At 37.4% G+C, this 17,609-nt stretch overlaps 1 protein-coding gene across 1 annotated transcript; it reads left to right on the forward strand.

The window, feature by feature from the left end:
• Positions 1-615: 615 nt before the first annotated feature.
• Positions 616-17,201, forward strand: jam3a (junctional adhesion molecule 3a). Its single transcript, XM_007554393.2, has 9 exons — positions 616-851; positions 9,078-9,149; positions 9,291-9,404; positions 9,586-9,738; positions 13,248-13,450; positions 15,115-15,214; positions 15,607-15,733; positions 15,823-15,874; positions 15,998-17,201. The coding sequence occupies exons 1-9, from the start codon at positions 788-790 to the stop codon at positions 16,031-16,033; spliced, it is 921 nt and encodes a 306-aa protein (XP_007554455.1). The 5' UTR covers positions 616-787; the 3' UTR covers positions 16,034-17,201.
• Positions 17,202-17,609: the final 408 nt, after the last annotated feature.

A 17,609-nucleotide genomic window follows, 5' to 3' on the forward strand; every position in this document is an offset into this window, starting at 1 on the left:
TTACTTATGTCAGTGAATAGAAAATGTTTGCACTTTTAAAACTCAGAAAACTTCCAATTGTCGAAACCTTTCAACTTTTGAAACTCAGAAATGTCCATGTTTTTTTTCTTCTAGAAGATTTCTGAGCTTTTTTTTTTTTTTTTGGCAGAAATGTACTCTTCCTTTGTTTTTCTGTCTAGAATAGCCCTGATAATTTCGCAGAAATGAAACGTGGTTATACTAGGGCTTGATGTTATATTTGCTAATTTATGAATATTTTTTAAAAACGAACATCACATTCTAGAAAAAACAAACAAAACTTGTCCGTGGTGACGCATCAATCACTTGCCCCTTATGACCTTTTACCTTTTATTCCCTCTGCATTCAGTTTTTTATTGTATGGACCAGTATGTCTATTGAGAACGTTTAAATGCATAAATCAATAACAGTTAATGTAAATAACGTAAAAAAAAAAAAAGAAAAAGAAAGAAAGAAAAAAAAGCGGTCAGCTGTTTTTACAATTTTTTTTCACGTAACCACTAGAGGGTGCGGGTCACCCCTTTCCCACGACAACATGTGCTCAGAGTACTTTGTGTGTGTGTGTGTGTGTGAGAGAGAGAACGATGAGGCATTGTTTGACTCCGCCTACCGCCTGTCAGACAACGCTCAGGGCACCACTCACACATACACACGGTCCACGCTTGTAGCTATGGAAACTCGTCGATGGCAACATCCACCAGTCAGTTCGGAACCCATCCTCATACCTCTCAGAGGTGCTGAGTGTGTGCAGCTGTACGGCGGTCCCTGAATGAAACGCTGCAAGATGGCGATGGCGAGACTCGTCGCCTGCATTGTTCTGTACACCAGCCTAGGTGAGTTGCTCGTCCCCTTCCCTGTAAGCTCTCATGAAGGCATACTTAGCGAGGTTTGGGTCCCATTAGTAGAACGAGAGCTTTAGGTCGGAGCTCTCTGCCCGCTAACCAGAAGGCTAGCTTGATGTGGACAGGCTGTGGAATGTCAGCTGAGCTCAGATGGTTTCTGTTTGTGTGGTGCTCTATAGCTTTTAGAATATTTTATTGCTAAAACCAGCCTTGAATTAAGACCAAAAATGGGGTTTAAACGCACATAAGCAACAACAACAACAACAACATAAAACATTATTCAGCCTTTTGTTAATGGTACAGCATTGAGTAAAAGAGACGAACTAAACTATTATTTGTTTTTTCTTTTCTGTTTTTTTATTGTAGAAACATGGGAGCATCTGTGTTTGCTTTTCTTTAGCAGATGTCTCTGAGGACATTTCCAGAATAAGAACAAATGTTTGGTTTGAAGCAATAGGACAGCCACATGGTGGTGACCTGTGGGTATTTGAAATCCCAGGCCTGCTAGACAGCATACAGAAATTTGCTGCATGCATGCATCTAAAATACTCTGAGCTAAAAAAAAAAAACACAAAAAAAAAACACCAAAGAGCTCAACTCACTGGGCTTCGCTTATTCTCTGTAGACATATACAATTTGTAAAGTTATTTTTCCAGTAAGTTATTAGTAAGTGAGAATATAGTTGACTGAAAACAGGATGATGTGTTTTACTTACTTTCATCTTCACAGCTGAAGACTTTGTGTGTCTCCAATTTGGCAGAAAATTAGATTTTGGCCCAAATTTATTTATTTTGCTCGTGAATAGCGAGTGTTAACATATTAACCCATTGAGTGTGTAACTGTACTACATAGTTATATGTCTGCATTTTCAATTGGACAACATGATAGACTGATGAGCAGGTCAAATTACAAAAAAAATTAAATTCATCCAAACAAAGAACTTACAACATTGTCTGTCTATAAATGCTGATTTAGTAAAAATAAATAAATAAAGGTAAAACTAAGAGACATAAGTATAAATAGAGATTTTATTGTAATTCCTTCATACAACATCATAACAACGGATTCAAAACCACTAATAACCCAAAGCTATTTTTGTTTCTCCATCGCTGGTTATTATTCTTTGGGTAAAAAAATAAATGAAATTAGCAGACCAGCCCATAAACAAAACTAGAAATTTGCAAGGAAAACTCTTAAAATGTGCATCTCTAATCATAACGGTGTGTTCAATAAGATGGGAATACTTTCGTAGGAGCAAAATGATGAAGGCGCTTGTATCCGTTTTAGCATCAGTAGAAATCTCCTGACAAAGAGTCGACTTTCTCAACCGAATATCTGCCAGAGATCAATATTTTTCACCAATGTCAACGCCCGGGAGTGACCTGTGATGGATGTTGGAGGGGGGAGTACAGGAGAAATGATGAAAATGATGAAAATGCACGCTTTCAGACAGGAGTTGACAGTATACAACTGTCTAAACTCAAGTTTTCCAAGACTCTGAATAATGAATAAGGAGAAGACGGAGCATTGTTTAATTCATCCTTGAGGCGCAGCGGTGGCACATAAAGCTGGATTCTTTTGGTTAAATGAAGCCTAAGTGAGGCTTCTGCTCTCGTTTTATTCTAATTTTTTAATGAAGACGTGTGGTTCAGTTTGCCCAACTTCGAAATAATCTGTTTTCTTTTTCTTTTAAATCACATTTTAGTGAAGACAAGCAGATATAGTCTATTCAAATCATTGCTATAAATGCCTTTATGTTTCTTTCTTTACTTTCCTTTGTAATCTTTATCTCTTACTGTTGTCTTTGCCTATCCAATTTGCTGCTGTGTCATTAATTCAGTGAAATTTCCCCCCTTTTTAAGAGTGAATCTGCCCTAACACCACTCGGCAACCAGAGGTGACCGATATGGACTGGAAGTTTTATCACGATATTTCGTGGCGCTTTTGTCACAACAATAGAAGAGACGATAAGAACTATTTATTACTTCTTTATTCAGGTAGCTGTATGGTTGTGACTGCATGAGAGAGCATTCACAGCCCCACAAACACAAATACTGCTCTCGAAAAATCCATATTAATGTTGATACGTTTATTTGGGACACCAGTCTTATAAAGAAGTGTGATCGGTAACACCTAACTAAATGTAGTAACGAAATTTAATCATATTTTCACACTTACAAATGCTTTCGTTGAGCAAGCCACACAAAACAGACAGTTTTAAACCAGGTCTGTCACGATCACAGATTTTGCTAGACGATAAATTGTCCCAGAAGTTATCGTGATATTGTTGCTTTGATACCATTTTAAAGTAATGTAATGGCATAATAATGCAAGAATACATTCTCAAAGATCAATAAACTTTAAATTCTAATTAATATTTAACTCTCGAAGTGGGAGACATTTTAAATATCCAAAATAAATAAACAAAACAGCAGAAAAAAAAACTCATTAAATGAATTATGAAATCTCTGCAAATAATATGGTCTTTCAAAAAAAGGGCAAGTTGAGACCAAAACACCAGACTGAAGAATTTTTGTCATTCTTTCTGGTAGAAAGAGAAAAACGATAAATCCTTGGCATCAAAAACCCATTTATTCAAGTCAGGCGTGTGGTGGCCTAAAATTAAAATTCAGAAAGTACCTTATTAATCCCATAGGGAAATTAAATGTTGCTGTAACTCATATTAATTCATGATTCCCAGAGGAAAAGAGGTGAGAACCACTCCATCAAATCAATTCAATCGAGTAAAAACTTTGTCATGTTTTGCATCTCGGATCATTTCACATCAAAACTTAATGCATTCATCAGTTGGTCTTTGTGTCTCCCGAGGACTGTGGAGCTGCTAGAGGTGGAGAAAACTGAGGCTCCGTTTCTGGGTTTTTCCTCAGCCTGTGTCATCATACTTGTCGTCTCCGGTGATTTAAGAAGACCAAGACAAGGGCGAAGCACAGTTCATCTGCCCCTATCATACCAGTCCCTCCAGTACTAAATAACAACTCGGCTGCCTCTGTGTAATCTACTGGAAGGATTTTTTTTATTTTTTTTATTACACACTCCGTCCTGTGAATCCCACTGGTCCTGGCTTCCAGCCTCGGCCTTTTCAGCATATTTGCAGCGACAGCACTGGAATGTCTGGGAATAGGCTTTTTATAGAGGCAGAGGATCAACAACTTCGGTTGCGCGGATGGGGACGAGCTCGGTCGGGTTTTCATAAGAGGATTTCAGAATTTGGCTATTTAAAAGCGGGGTTGCCTCCGAACAGGCTATAGAACCCATTTCGTTTGCGCCTCACAATAAGCGAGGGATTAAAATAAGGCCCTGCATTTGCCTTCTTTTTTTTTTTTTTTTTTTCCCCCCAGCGAGATTATTTTAACAAACCAGAAACGCCGTCGTCGTCTCTTCAGACCTGATCGTGTCACCGGGGGACAAAGCATGTCTGTTTAGATGCTTTTGTTATAATCTGGCATTAATAATTAGCGGCACATTGTCTGGTTAATTGAGTGCACTCAGTTGTTCCCACGGCCTGAAAAAAAAACTCTACAAAGTGTTAATTTTATGGAAGTGGTCCACTTCTTTATACATTGTGGCCCAGTTTAACCCGCAGCCACAAATCCAGTTTATTGTGAAATCCAATTAAGACAGTTTGAGAACTGGGCCTTTTTCCGCTAAATGGACATGAGGGCAGTGACCTTTTGTTTAATGTACTTATCAAAACAGATGTTCCCTTCAAATCTGTATACCAAATATTGTCTGTTAACTTAGAGCAACTCATTACACACATCGCAACCCGTACGACTGGGAAAGCCTCCGGGTTTTGTTTTCTTTCTCATCTGGTTAAATGTCCTGAAACAGTTTATGACCTATTTTATTATTTTTTCTCACAATATAATCACAAACTTCACTTCCTTTTTACTAGGATTTTTAACCCTTTCATGCATAGCGGTCACTATAGTGGACAGCTATCTAAAAGACATTTTCTTGTGCTTCTTGTGGATTTTTTTGTTATAAATGCACATACACCACTGAAGTGGACACTAACGCATCATAAAATACACTATCAACTACTGGCCATCAGCTACAAATGCAAGAAATTATTTTTGTTAAATCCAATATGGCCGACAGCCAAAAAAGCATGCCGACCGACCCGGTCCCTCCTTCTACTGTAGACGACTCTTGCAGGTAAAAAGAATTATTGTGACATCAGATAACCCCTAAAGAACAATACTACTGATGTATTTTTCAAATAACAACTTTGTATTTGGAGAAAATTACAATTGATCACCTAAAAAAAAATATTTTTTTTTTAATTTTTTTTACAAAATTTTTTCCTACCTTTTTTTATGCCTTAAGAAAATACAAATAAAAAATTTTGGGAAAAAATCCTTACACAATGGATCATAATTCATGCATAAAAGGGTTAAGCATAATTTTGAAGTAAAAATAAAACATATCCATGATTTACAAAGCCCTGTCCAAATAAAATCAGAAAAATGTGAAGTTTGCTGGACGATATTTTGTTCCAGTAATTATTGCGATAAACGATAATATTGTTGTTTTGAAACCGTTTTCAACCAGTATATTGATAGTAGCATAATAATGCGAGTTTGCTCTCTCAAAGACTAGTAAACTTTAATTTTGTAAAGAACATTTAACCCTGGAACTGGAAGAAATTTCAAATACCCAAAGTAAAAAACAACAACTGAAAACAATAAACAAACATTGTTGACAAACATTGACCAAATGTGATTAAAAAAATGAACAGTGTTTTAGATATAAAGGTAATATATGATATAAGTTTAGCCGTTTTTACAATACATCACTGGCAAAGAACCTCCGCTGCTAAATGATATTAACATAGGAATGTGTCTTTGTTAAGTCAGAGACTACATGATATTTCTATTTACTCCATAAATATCAGGGCCTCCATGAAGCCCTACTAACAGCTACTAATGAAAACATACGCATCACTTGAAAATTTTACACACACTTGCAATTTTCACTTTTATCTGACCACTCGGCTGAGTTTTGACCAACTCCCTTTAGGCCTACTACTAATTTAACTTCCTGTTTCACAACTTCTCTTGAGAATCGAATCTACAAGATGAAAGCAAATGCTAAACAGTGACATTTGCCTATTTTTTTTTTTTTTTATTTTTTAGATGTTCTGTAAGATTTGCTTACACCGTGCAAACAGTTCATACTAACTTGAATGACCACATATGAAATTCCTCTTTTTCACTTTTACAACTCCTCAGGACATGATTTTATTTGTTTTACGAGTTTTATTTCAAGAAGATGAAAATATTATTTGCACTTCAAATATTAACTATTAAAATTCTGTGTTTTTGGGGGAAAGTTATGTGCAGCAATTTCAGCTTTTTGTAAGATCATGTTGAAAAAGGTGCCGCAAAATCAGTCATTTTAGGCCGCGATAATCCTAAAAAACATCGCAGCATAAGGGATGTTGCATTCATTTAATATAAAACTTGACTCTGCTTTTGTTCTTGAGGACCATGCGGATTTTGCAGGTCAGGGCAAATTTCATACGGCAGAAGCGAGACCAAAATGAGACTTTTTGGCTTGTAAAGGTGGCCGACCCCTTGCTTAGTTGGACAACCACGTCCTGGTAGGTTTCCATTTTGAGATCATGGGTAGAAGCGATTTGTCTTTGTTCTGAATTGTGTCTAGTCTTTGCTCCACAGCGTCCGCGGCTGCAGAAGGAGCAGCATAATCGCGCCTCAAAGACTGTACAAGGATATGCGGGGGACGCGTTTGTTGAACGGAGTCTCCTCGTGTTTCACAGGATGTCCAGTCACAGCTGCAGTAAAAATAGATCCTGATGTACAGAGTGGGAAAGTCAGCATCAGAGACGGAAGCAGAGACCCGGGAGTCAAATCTCATCAGCGTCCTCGGCTGTGTTTACATGACCGGATACTTTGGCGGGACCCCGCGTTTCTTCTTCGTTTTTCTGATTAAGCAACAGTCATCCCTCCCCCTTTTGTTGTACCGCGCAGCAACGTCTCAGGGTCACTCATCTGCTAACAAGGATGTGTTGAATAAATACCTCTGAATTCGCAGTCCCTCAGGCGAACAGGCACGTCTCGTTGTATTCAGGATTTGCTCGGCTGATTATTATTGTCTTATTCCTGCCCTCATTTACAATCCCAGTTGCTCTTCCCCTACTGCGAGCAGGAACGCTTTCATTACTCAGCGTGGGAGCCATTATTTGCATGTCTACCAAGCAATTACTGCATTTAGATGTGGCCTAGGCAAAACAAAAAAAAAAAGGTTGAATACAGGGTACCAGTGACTAAACACAGACACGCCGATTAACGATTTGAAGATTTTCTTAATTTATTGTCTTGTTGTACCCTGCCCCTTACTCTCAAATTCAGTTATTTACCAATTAAACTGGCTTTTTTTTTTTTTGGTGGTTTGTTTCTGGTCTGTTTTCGATGGAACTTGTGAATTATGCCACTTCCTTTCATGGTCTGACATTTATGAAATAACACGAATTGCTCTGAGCAGTTGATTCAATCAGTGAACCTAAAATTAAGTTCATATCATGTGTTTTGTTTGTACCAGAGGGAAATCTAAATGGTAGATTAATTATGGTCCAAAAGCAAACACGTGCCTACTTTACTCAAGAAAATGTTTACTGAACATCTTTTGGTAAGCGCTGATTCGGTTAGCTTCCAATTTTCCTTGACTTCTGATTTTGATTTAATAATGTTTTTATTTCTGATTGTTATAAAGCATAAGATAAGGAGAAAAAAAATCCTGCAGTTTTTTTTTTTGTTGTTGTTTTTTTTAGATATGTTTGTTGTAAATGTGATAGAAAATGAAGGAAGTACAAGACTACCACATTTATGTATAAGTCCCCAACAATAATCTGAGTCTATTGGAAGGAATTTGTGAGGTGAGAGGGCTAAGTTATAATAAACAAATAACTTAATTATTTAATACAGAATATAGAAATTATGTGTTTAGCATATAGTTAATTATATGTGCCTCAATTAAATGTGTTGATTTAATTTAATTTGCTAGATACAGGTATTTCATGACTTAGTAAGTCCTTTCAGGTTCCTTGTGTTAAGCATTAGCTTAAACTGTCGTCTCTATCAGTCAGACTCAGTGGGCGGGATTAGGACAGCTTCTACAGAAACCCTGACATCTGATTGGCCACTTCAGAGAGCAAGTCAAGACAACTTCGCCCAAGTTAGCTTTGACCTGGAGGTCAATATTTCACTGAATGTGAGGAAATAATGTCAGTATATTGTTGTAATTTATTTCCTACAAACTCTGGGTGAGCAACTCTAGCCTCTATATGTCTAGTTTGGTCTGAAATATCTTTAATAAGTTCACAGGAGAGCTCACTGTGGTGCTGCGAGAAGGAAGCTAAATATGGATGATTGACCAATAGTTTATTTTTAAATAATTTTTAAAGCCATTTAAGGTAAAAATTGGACAACACCAGTTACCAGCCGATTTCCCTGTGCATCTCAGCTTATAAATAAATAAAACTGAAAGAAAGCTCTGCCACTTTGTTTCCAGCGCTGAACTGCAGGACTGTAGTCTCCTCTTAAAACAAGACGTGCTTGAGAAGTACACTCTTATTATGTTGCTGCGTTCTCCTGAATCTCTCCAAGCAACCTGTAATGGAACCAAAAGTTCAGCTGGAGTTGAGCAGAGACATTTAAAGTCTGGCTAATCGTCAAAACATTTGTATTTGCTTCGTGATAATCGTTGATTATTTAACTTGCATTTACCATACAGTTAATCCACTTTTAAATAATTACCTTATTATATGTGATTGAGCAATCTACAGAGATATTAAGTGGGAATATTTCTGCTACAAGTCGATTCCAAAAGCCTTTTCCTGTGTGGTCCACGTGTTCATTAAGTAGTAGAACTCAACTGTTTTAGCCCGAGGCATTAGTCCTCTTAAATATATAAATAGGAAGTAATTAATGAGACGTTTTCACACTGAATCAGATCCCAAGGCTCGCACGCTCTCCTGATTTATCTGTTTAATCCACTGGTTATTAGGCAACATGCCTGATTAATAATGTCTCCTGATGAAAATGCTTCATTTTTTTTATTTATTTATTTTTTTTGCTCTGAGGGTTACTCAGCATTTAGTAAGTTGTTTATTTTATTTATTTATTTATTTATTTATTTATTTATTTATTTTTTGTTTTGCCTTTGTCCCCACAGGCCACATTCCATCATCGCTTGGGGTAATCCTTCGAACCACAGACAAGATTGTTTGGGCAAATGAGTTTGAGCGTAAGTTGCAGGAGAATAAATCTAACCTTTTTATCCAAAGTACCTTTTATTTCCCTGACCCGGGCTCTCCGTCTCTCACTCTCCCCCCTCCCCGTCCCCTGCCCCTCTTTTCTCTCACGTGTTTTTGCTTTCTTTCCACAGCCATTGAACTGACCTGTTTAATAGAGTCTATCTCAACAAACAACCCCAGGATAGAGTGGAAGAAGATCAAAAATGGCGTTCCCAGTTATGTGTACTTCCAGAACAAGATCTCAGGTGAACCTCTCGGAGTGCATGTCTCTTGGGGGAGGGAGAAACTCCGCAGCGTTTCAAAGCGACGCCTCGGAACTCGGCGCGAATGAATGGGCCCTTTGGAGAGCTCTGTTTCTGAAGCGTGAAGCCGCACTGTGTGTTTGAATGAGGAACTGTAAAGTGTTTTCTTCTCTCTTCTGAAAAGGGGACCTGGAGAACAGAGCCCAGCTCAGAGAGCCAGCCAACATTCTGATCTTCAACACCTCTCGGGCCGACACCGCCGAGTACCGCTGCGAAGTGGCCGCCATCGAAGATCAGAGGGACTTTGATGAGATTCTTATTAGTCTCGCAGTTCGAGGTACGGGGAGAAAATGTGGTTCTGACTCAGTGACTGAGATGCACTATGTTAAACATATTTTAAGAACAAAATACCGCAAAGTTAAGCTAAGAATCAGTGTCTCTTGTTTCAAGTAAGCACTTCCACATCTGACTAGAAGATCAATGTCCCTTTGTCCCTAAAATATGATGTGCACTCACGTGAAATTGCTAGACAACCATAAGCTGCCTTGGGAGATGCTTGCAGGATGAGCTAATGGACTACTGGGACTGAGTTCTGCAATACTTTCTTTTATGGCTGTGTAATTTACGATATTTATCGATATATTTTTTTTCCTAAGAAAGTATAAATTTTTCATACGCAAGTATCGATACATTAAATCCTACTTTGAGTTTTATGTCAAATCCACATGAATTAAATGACAGTTATCACACATGACATTTTTTACCCAGTTGCACATGTACATTAAAAATGGCACGTAATGAAACAGCCAGTTACAATTAATTACATAATCAAATGAAATAGACAAATTACATTATCTAATATAAGTGAATAAGACAAAAAGGGTTCCTTTTTTGCATAACTAAGTACACAAAGCCACACAATTAACATTTAAACAACGCAAACAAATAACAAATGTATAACAAAAACAACATTTATTACATCAGTGTTAAACCAGCAGTTCAATTAATTTAATCCAAGTCTATGGAACAGCCACAAAATGTCACCATAATCAATCTGTCCCTCTAAAATCTTTCAGAAAATCTTAAAAATGTATTGAATCATATAGTTTGCTGAATATTGTGACATATGGCATCATGAACAGAATATCGTGTATCATATTGTATCATAAGATTAGTGTATCGCTACAGCCCTACTTTCTTTAGCATGTTTTTTTCTTTGTCTGACATGATCATCAGAGGAAAATTACAACATATCTGCCTTAATTTACACAGAAATAAACAAATGTTAAGTGCAGCTTATGGAGTTAATTTCAGCTATTTTTGAATTTGTAATGTTACAAAAGTAAATACTAACAATGTGGAACTCACTGGCTGCCATGTGGAGGCTCTCTGACCAGTTTTATCATTGTCACTGTGAAACTTTGTATTCCTTAACAGTCGCACTGTTTGACCCAGCACCACAGGCTGGCAATTTCAACTTTATATTTAGACATAAGCCCTTGAGTACACTCCGACATGCACAGAGACAACTAAAAGAAGGAGAGTCAGCAGTCTTTGCTGTTTGTGGCATACACAAATCAAATTCAATCTGGAGAGACTCAGACAGAGAAAGAAAGCGATTAATAAAGTTTAATGACAAATAAACATTAGAGTCCTTTGGCGTTCAGGCCCCGGCCGGGGATGTCGAGCTGGATCTTCGATAAGCTCGATAAACATTCCTGATGCTGCATAGGAATGTAATCCCCCCGGGGCCTGTACTGGTGGCGGCGGTCGAAGAAGGATGTGGCCTGAGAGCCAGAAGCAGAAGGTGGAGATGGGGCGGAGGTGGGTAGATCGCAGCTGGTAAGCAGAGGAGGCCGTGGCCAGGAGGTCCTTTCAACTGGAGCTCGAACGATGATTGGCTGAAGCGAGGTTTGATCCAACGCTGATAGGTCCAGGGTGAAGAGAGGGAGACGCTGATTGATGAGGCAGATGAGGTTAAAGAGTCTTCCAGATTGAATCTGCACCAAAGCTTCATGACTGCATACATATGTGTAGTCTTATCAGCTTCCCGGTTCAAATCAGTTCAGTCAGTTAACATACCTAATCATTATTTTGGTGATATATGGCCGTCCTATTAGAGTTTTAATTCATTTTCTACATGAAACCCCAATGAGAACGTAAAATATCTAGAAATCAGCAGGTGACTTGAATTCATCGGTTTTTAGCTGTAAAGGTTCTGACTGGTGACATCCTGTCTCAGAAGTCAATCACTCTAAGTGCTACCAAGTCGCTGTGACAGCAACATTTTTCACTTCAGACACTGAGGAAGGAAGGCTCAAACCTATTTACAGTCTAGGTCACAGTGTCTATACATCCATAAAAAATGTTAAAAACTCTTAGATTATGGTATTTCAAATTGAGGTCTTAAAGTTTTTAAAATTCATTTTAAATTATGTATGTTGGCCTTAAATAAGCTAATCTCTGGTCTTAAATTTTGTCATGGCAGGACTATTTAATTTTATATTTCCTACATTGTGATTTTTGTGTTGCGCAAAAGTTTGAGCTAAGCGCAGACATCTTCATTTCGTTCTGTGACTCGAAGCGGTTCAGGCTAACAGTAACTAGTTTCTAACATACCCTTGCTAGCTGACTAGCTAGCTTTTTTGCGTCTACCATGCAGTGTGAGAAGCACAAAACTGCTGCCAAGAGTCACAAACAGAAATGTCACATTTAGGTCTGCTGCTAAAGCTCCACAAGAAACAGTCACCCCTGCTACTGCAAGCACTGATCTAAGATCGACACAAACTCCAAAGTCAGAGGGTTGGTGGCCTTTAAACATGGTGGTCAAGCACCAGTCTGAAGAATTTTACTTCAACAAAGTTGTTTTTACGGAAAATCTTACAGCTGATAATGAGAAGGATCATGAAACCAAAATGAAAACCGAGAGACGCAGATTCATCTATGATTACAAATGGGAAAAAAGATTTAAAGGACTGTAATTAACCTCTTCAACTAATATTAGAACATGACAATGTCTATAATCTCACAAGGAATACCATTACTATACACACATAAATATAGATATGCAACTTTCTTTTATACATTTCGGTCATGATAAAAGTCTTAAATTTCATTAATAATGGTCTTAAAAAGTCTTAAACTTTAGTTGGTGAGACCCCGAGTGAGGACGACATAAGAAGCTATTTAAGAGGAAGCTGTATTTTCTAGAGAGTGTGTCGACACGTAGCTGTGGTTCATTCAGGCTGCGAGAAGGTGAGAGAGAGTGAGACTTTCGGCATATAACAGGAAGGTTAAACATATTCCAGGAAAGTTGCTCTGTTTTATCCTTTCTAGCGCCGTCTTGCATGAAGTCATGCTAGACTTGGAAATGTTAGCAGCCTTTTAAAGATCTGTAAATTATTTAATTGTCATTTTTGTAACACTTGCTGCACTCAACACGCTGATAGAATAAAGTTTTGCAGCATCCGCTCTTTCACACGTGGTGAGATGTTGCCTCTGCTTAATGCTTGGGAAAATATTTTAGAAATGGTTTGATACCTTCTTATGTTAAAGCAAATAGAAGTTGGAATCAGACAAAATTCGAGAGCTTTACAAAAACCTCAGCTTGGAGATCTGCCAAAAAAAAACCAACCAAAAAAAAAAACCTCTTAGCTGTGCATCTCTGGTGAAATCACTTTTCTTCTGTTATCAGATTACAGGCTTCAGTTGTCACATGACACATTTATTTTCACCATGTGATCAGGTTAAAAAGCTAAAGATGATAGAAAAGTCCAAAGCCGTTGTACTGAAGGGAATTTATTTATTTATTTATTTATTTTTATTTATTTTTTTGCTTGTGTGCAGTGAAACCCGTCGTGCCGCGGTGCAGCGTGCCGGAGTCCGTCACCGTGGGAACGTCAACGGAGCTGCGATGTTTGGAGAACGAGGGCTTCCCGGCCTCTCAGTACCGCTGGTTCCACAACAACGAGGAGCTTCCTCAAGATCCAAAAACCAGCCAGAGATTCGTCAACTTCTCCTACATTATCAACCCGGACATTGGAAGCTTGGTAAGAAGACACAAAAGCATCGTAAAAATCCACTATTTCTTAATTAATTTAATGTAGACAGTAAAAAAAAAAACCTCACTATTTGTAGAATTGTTAGTTCTATAGTAGCTGAAATGAGTTTCTTTTTGAAATCTATTTCAGTGGAAATCTTTAGTCTTAAACGTAGTTTGTTACAGCTTATGTAACATAAACAGCTTAATCTGAATAAAACCTTAACCATTGAATGACTAATTGCAGGATTAATCCCTCTGTGCAAAGATATCCTCTGAGAAAGCTTAGCTGTCATATGAAAGGAGGAGAATGGTGCATTCGATCTGCCATGTTTATAATTTACTAAAAAATAAATTAAAATAAAATAAACCCATCTATAAACAGATGAAAATTATGAGTCACATCTTTAACAACATTTTAGATGTTGTCAACCGAATTTAGAATTTTTTTTTATATGATCAGCTTTAGCTGAATTATAGCACTTGTGTTGCCTATCCAACCTCACCCACTGAGGCTCACAGTTTGAATATTTATGTACTTCACAAGGCTCCTGCAAAGAGAGAATTTCACTACAAATTGTGCTGCCAACTTGACATAATTAAATTTAGGAGAAAAGCTAACTGTACTTATATTTATTAAGTGCAGTTTATTTTTTCTTAATGTTTCAAGTCTGGATAAGTATAGGAAATGATTTTTGTTTTTAGTGTTTGATTGACCAAACTTCAAAAATCAAGATCTTGCATATCTTCTGAAACAAAGAATGGTCATTAGAAGTTAGGTCATTTCTAAAAACCAAGAACGACTATTAATTAAGTTTTTCTCATGATTTGCTTGTTGATCACACGGTGAGCGTGTCTCAAAAGTGAGTGGTTTATGTGACTCAGTTTCATCTTTGTCTTTACCATCATGTTAGTGACAGAAAAAGATAAACTCCAAGATCTTGTACACGCGTAGCCAAATCTAAAAAAAAAAAAAAAAGAACATCTCCACCACGTCGTTTAAATAAATTAAATGGTACACTCGGTATCAGTTTCAGTTTCATCCACATAAACTCGCACAAATCTGTGCTTGAACGTCGTTGAAAACCTGCCAAACCCGTAGGGGGCAGTGTAGTGCAAAGCTAAAATCTCTGGCAGCCAATCAGATTGTTTCAAAACCACCACGACTTCCTGTTAGGAATTACACATGACGTGAAGAGGGTCATTTATGTGGACAGATGACGTATAGGTTGAACTACTTTTAAAGAGCTTTTTAGAATATGAAATCGATAAAACACAAGACCATGTCGATATATTGTTGTATTATTTGTTGCAGATTGCAGAGGACCCCATATCTCAGTTTTCCTATGTACACACGCAAACACAAATACAGGTTCCTGGAATGTCTACTTTGGTCACTAGTAGTTTTTGCTGTTATTAAACTGAGTTTCTGTGCAGATGAACAGCCAAAATGCATAAAAAGCTCCAAAAAGAAATACCATCATTGATCTATTATTAACCTGACTTCCACAGAGTTTTCTTTGGGGAAACTTTTTAGCTTTATTCTTGCTGTGGCCTCGTGCCTGCTGTTGTGCTGGTTGCAGAAGATCATGTTCAGATAACCACCTTCTTCGCGTTATTGCTTTTTGCTTTGTGAATGAGATACTGAGAAGGTTTTCAAAACGATCCCCACAGAAATTTCGACGTGTGAGGAAAGAGGATGCAGGCGAGTACTACTGTCAGGCGAAGAACGACGCTGGAAACGCTCAGTGTTCTCCGAAAGTAATGGATGTCTGTGAGTGATTCCTGTCAATTCAGCTTATTAACATAGCGCCGACTCACAACACATCATCTCAAGGCACTTTGGAAAAAAAACAAAACGTCAATTCAGACTGACCACACAAACATTCTAATTGGTCTCAGTTATGAAGCCATCCAGTAAAGTTCAGTTAATTATCGAAATTGGTTTTAAAAGTGTATTAACTGAGGAAACCCAGAGAATTGGATCATCTCATCGACTTGCAGCATTCTCTGATGGGTTGTTTCTGACTCAGCGGTGTATTTCTACATGTAGCTCTGCAACCTGTAAAATCTTAGCTATGGTTTATTCAATTTCCGGCGAGAAGTTGACATTTTGGATTTTCCCATTTTAGTCGCCATCTGATTTTGCTCCGTGTCTCGTTGCAGGTGACGTTGACGTCCTTGGAATTTTCCTCCAGTCTTGCGGCGGACTGATGGCAGTTGTCACTTTGATTTTTGTGATTTATTTAATGAAACGTTTGTGCTGTTACAAAAGCGTTTACAATGGAAACAAGTGAGTAAACCGGTGCAGCTCTGAAGATGTAGTAAAATCCACCGAAGGTGTCGCATTTTCATTTCGTTCCCTGTTTTTTTCTGTCATAGTTACAATACTCCTGCACAGGCTCCTGCTATTGACTATGCTGACGCAGATGAGGTAGAGGAAGTTCAGAAATTACAAACTGCATCTAAGCGCCATTAAGTTGACTTACAGTAATATGAACATAATGAACGATGGTGTGATTTACTGATGTTTTTCTTCTTTCTCTGTTCTTCACAGGGTCATTTTCGGCACAAGTCTTCATTCATCATTTGACAACAATCACAGGGAGAAGCAGAAACAAACACTTTTAAGGATACCTAGCAACAATGATGCGCAAGCTAACGAAGTTTAAGATGTAACATGGCACATTTACTCTCGGATGCACATAAACTCAACTGACTTGCCAAAGTATTCATTCGATTTGTGGCACCAAATATTTTTACACCTCAGATTTTGTTGTTTTTCCTGTTATGTTTTTCTTTTATTATTATTATCGTTATTATTATTGTTGTTGTTGTCAAACCACTCGTTTCATGTTTAAGTTAATTTTTCCAACATTTTTGTATTGTACAATGAAAGCATTTCAAAGCTGTGAAATTTGATATTTGGCCCTCAGTGTTATCACAGGTTACTGTAAGCTACATCCTCCCCTCGCCCCTCTCCATTTTTTTCAAATAATCCTTTTTTTATATGATGTTTCAAGTTTTTTACTGAGCAAGCTTGTTTTTGAAAACTCTTTTACATTAGATCAAAAGCCATCCCTAATTGTTTCACCTACAAATCGTTTCACTTACGAACAAACGTTGTATATACTGTAGATACGCAGGCTTAAAGTAGCGGACTGCTAAAGGCTGATCCAGATCCAACTCATAAGGCACACTGTATCAGCCCTTTTTTTAAAAAAAAATAAAAATAAATAAAAACATATTCACAAACGTTAACAAGTACAAAAATAAACGATACATTTGAAAACTGTATGCCACACTATGCTGCAAAGTCTATATGTACCATTAAAGTGTTAGAGTTGGGATTTTTGGAGTGCTGTTTCTGTGTATAAGTGACCTTTTTGTGCTTTACAAGTTGTTTTTTTTTTGTTTTGTTTTTTATGTGAGTATTGGACATATTGTCCAGTTGTGATTCAGTATAATATGTACTTATACACATACTATTTTGATCTTTTGATTTATTACATTGCACTCCATAACTTATTGTATATATCGAAATAACCCTGTTTGTCGGAAATAAATTTCACTGTATTTACTAAGTGTGTTTTCGCAGTGTTTGCGTCTGTCGGTAACAACAGTTATGTCTATGGAGGCGTGTGCAAATGTTTTTGTGTAACAACTCAGGAACTGTTATGAAACATCTGCTGTTCATTTGATATTAAAGTTACATGTTGTTATTTTGTTACTATTAAATACATTTCAACTGCACAAGTAAATGGGTGTCATTTTGTGAATGATTTATTAGATATGGTAGAGAACGTAGTTTGGTGAAAGCGTTTGCTCCAGAGAGGGAATCTATTGCGAAAATTATTTATGGAGGAAGGATTTTTTTTGTAGGAACCAAAGTTTCGGCTGATAAAATTACTCCTTTTCTGCATTTTTTAAAGTTTGCAAACACAAATGTCTGTGTTTAAGTAAGCTTATAATAAAACAAGATAACATCAGAACAAAACATTCAGCAGGAAAGGTCTTCACCTTTGGCTATTTAAACTATAAGTATCTGGGTTGACTTAGCCTGAAACTGATGTCAATCTCAAGTTAATAAGGCTCCAATTCCCACTTCAAAAGCTAGTGGAAATTGGTCATCATATTCAGTGACCAACCTAACTACAATTAAAAAATAC

Source organism: Poecilia formosa, unplaced genomic scaffold, assembly GCF_000485575.1.
Source record: "Poecilia formosa unplaced genomic scaffold, Poecilia_formosa-5.1.2 Scaffold63, whole genome shotgun sequence".
Lineage (NCBI taxonomy): Eukaryota > Metazoa > Chordata > Actinopteri > Cyprinodontiformes > Poeciliidae > Poecilia > Poecilia formosa.

What these genes read in the sequence shown, in the direction of transcription:
- jam3a (XM_007554393.2), top strand. Translation starts at nt 788, where the DNA reads ATGAAACGCTGCAAGATGGCGATGGCGAGACTCGTCGCCTGCATTGTT. An exon ending in CTTCCAGAACAAGATCTCAG is followed by an intron (nt 9,405 to 9,585) that starts GTGAACCTCTCG and finishes TCTTCTGAAAAG; the next exon opens with GGGACCTGGAGAACAGAGCC. An exon ending in AGCGTTTACAATGGAAACAA is followed by an intron (nt 15,734 to 15,822) that starts GTGAGTAAACCG and finishes TTTCTGTCATAG; the next exon opens with TTACAATACTCCTGCACAGG.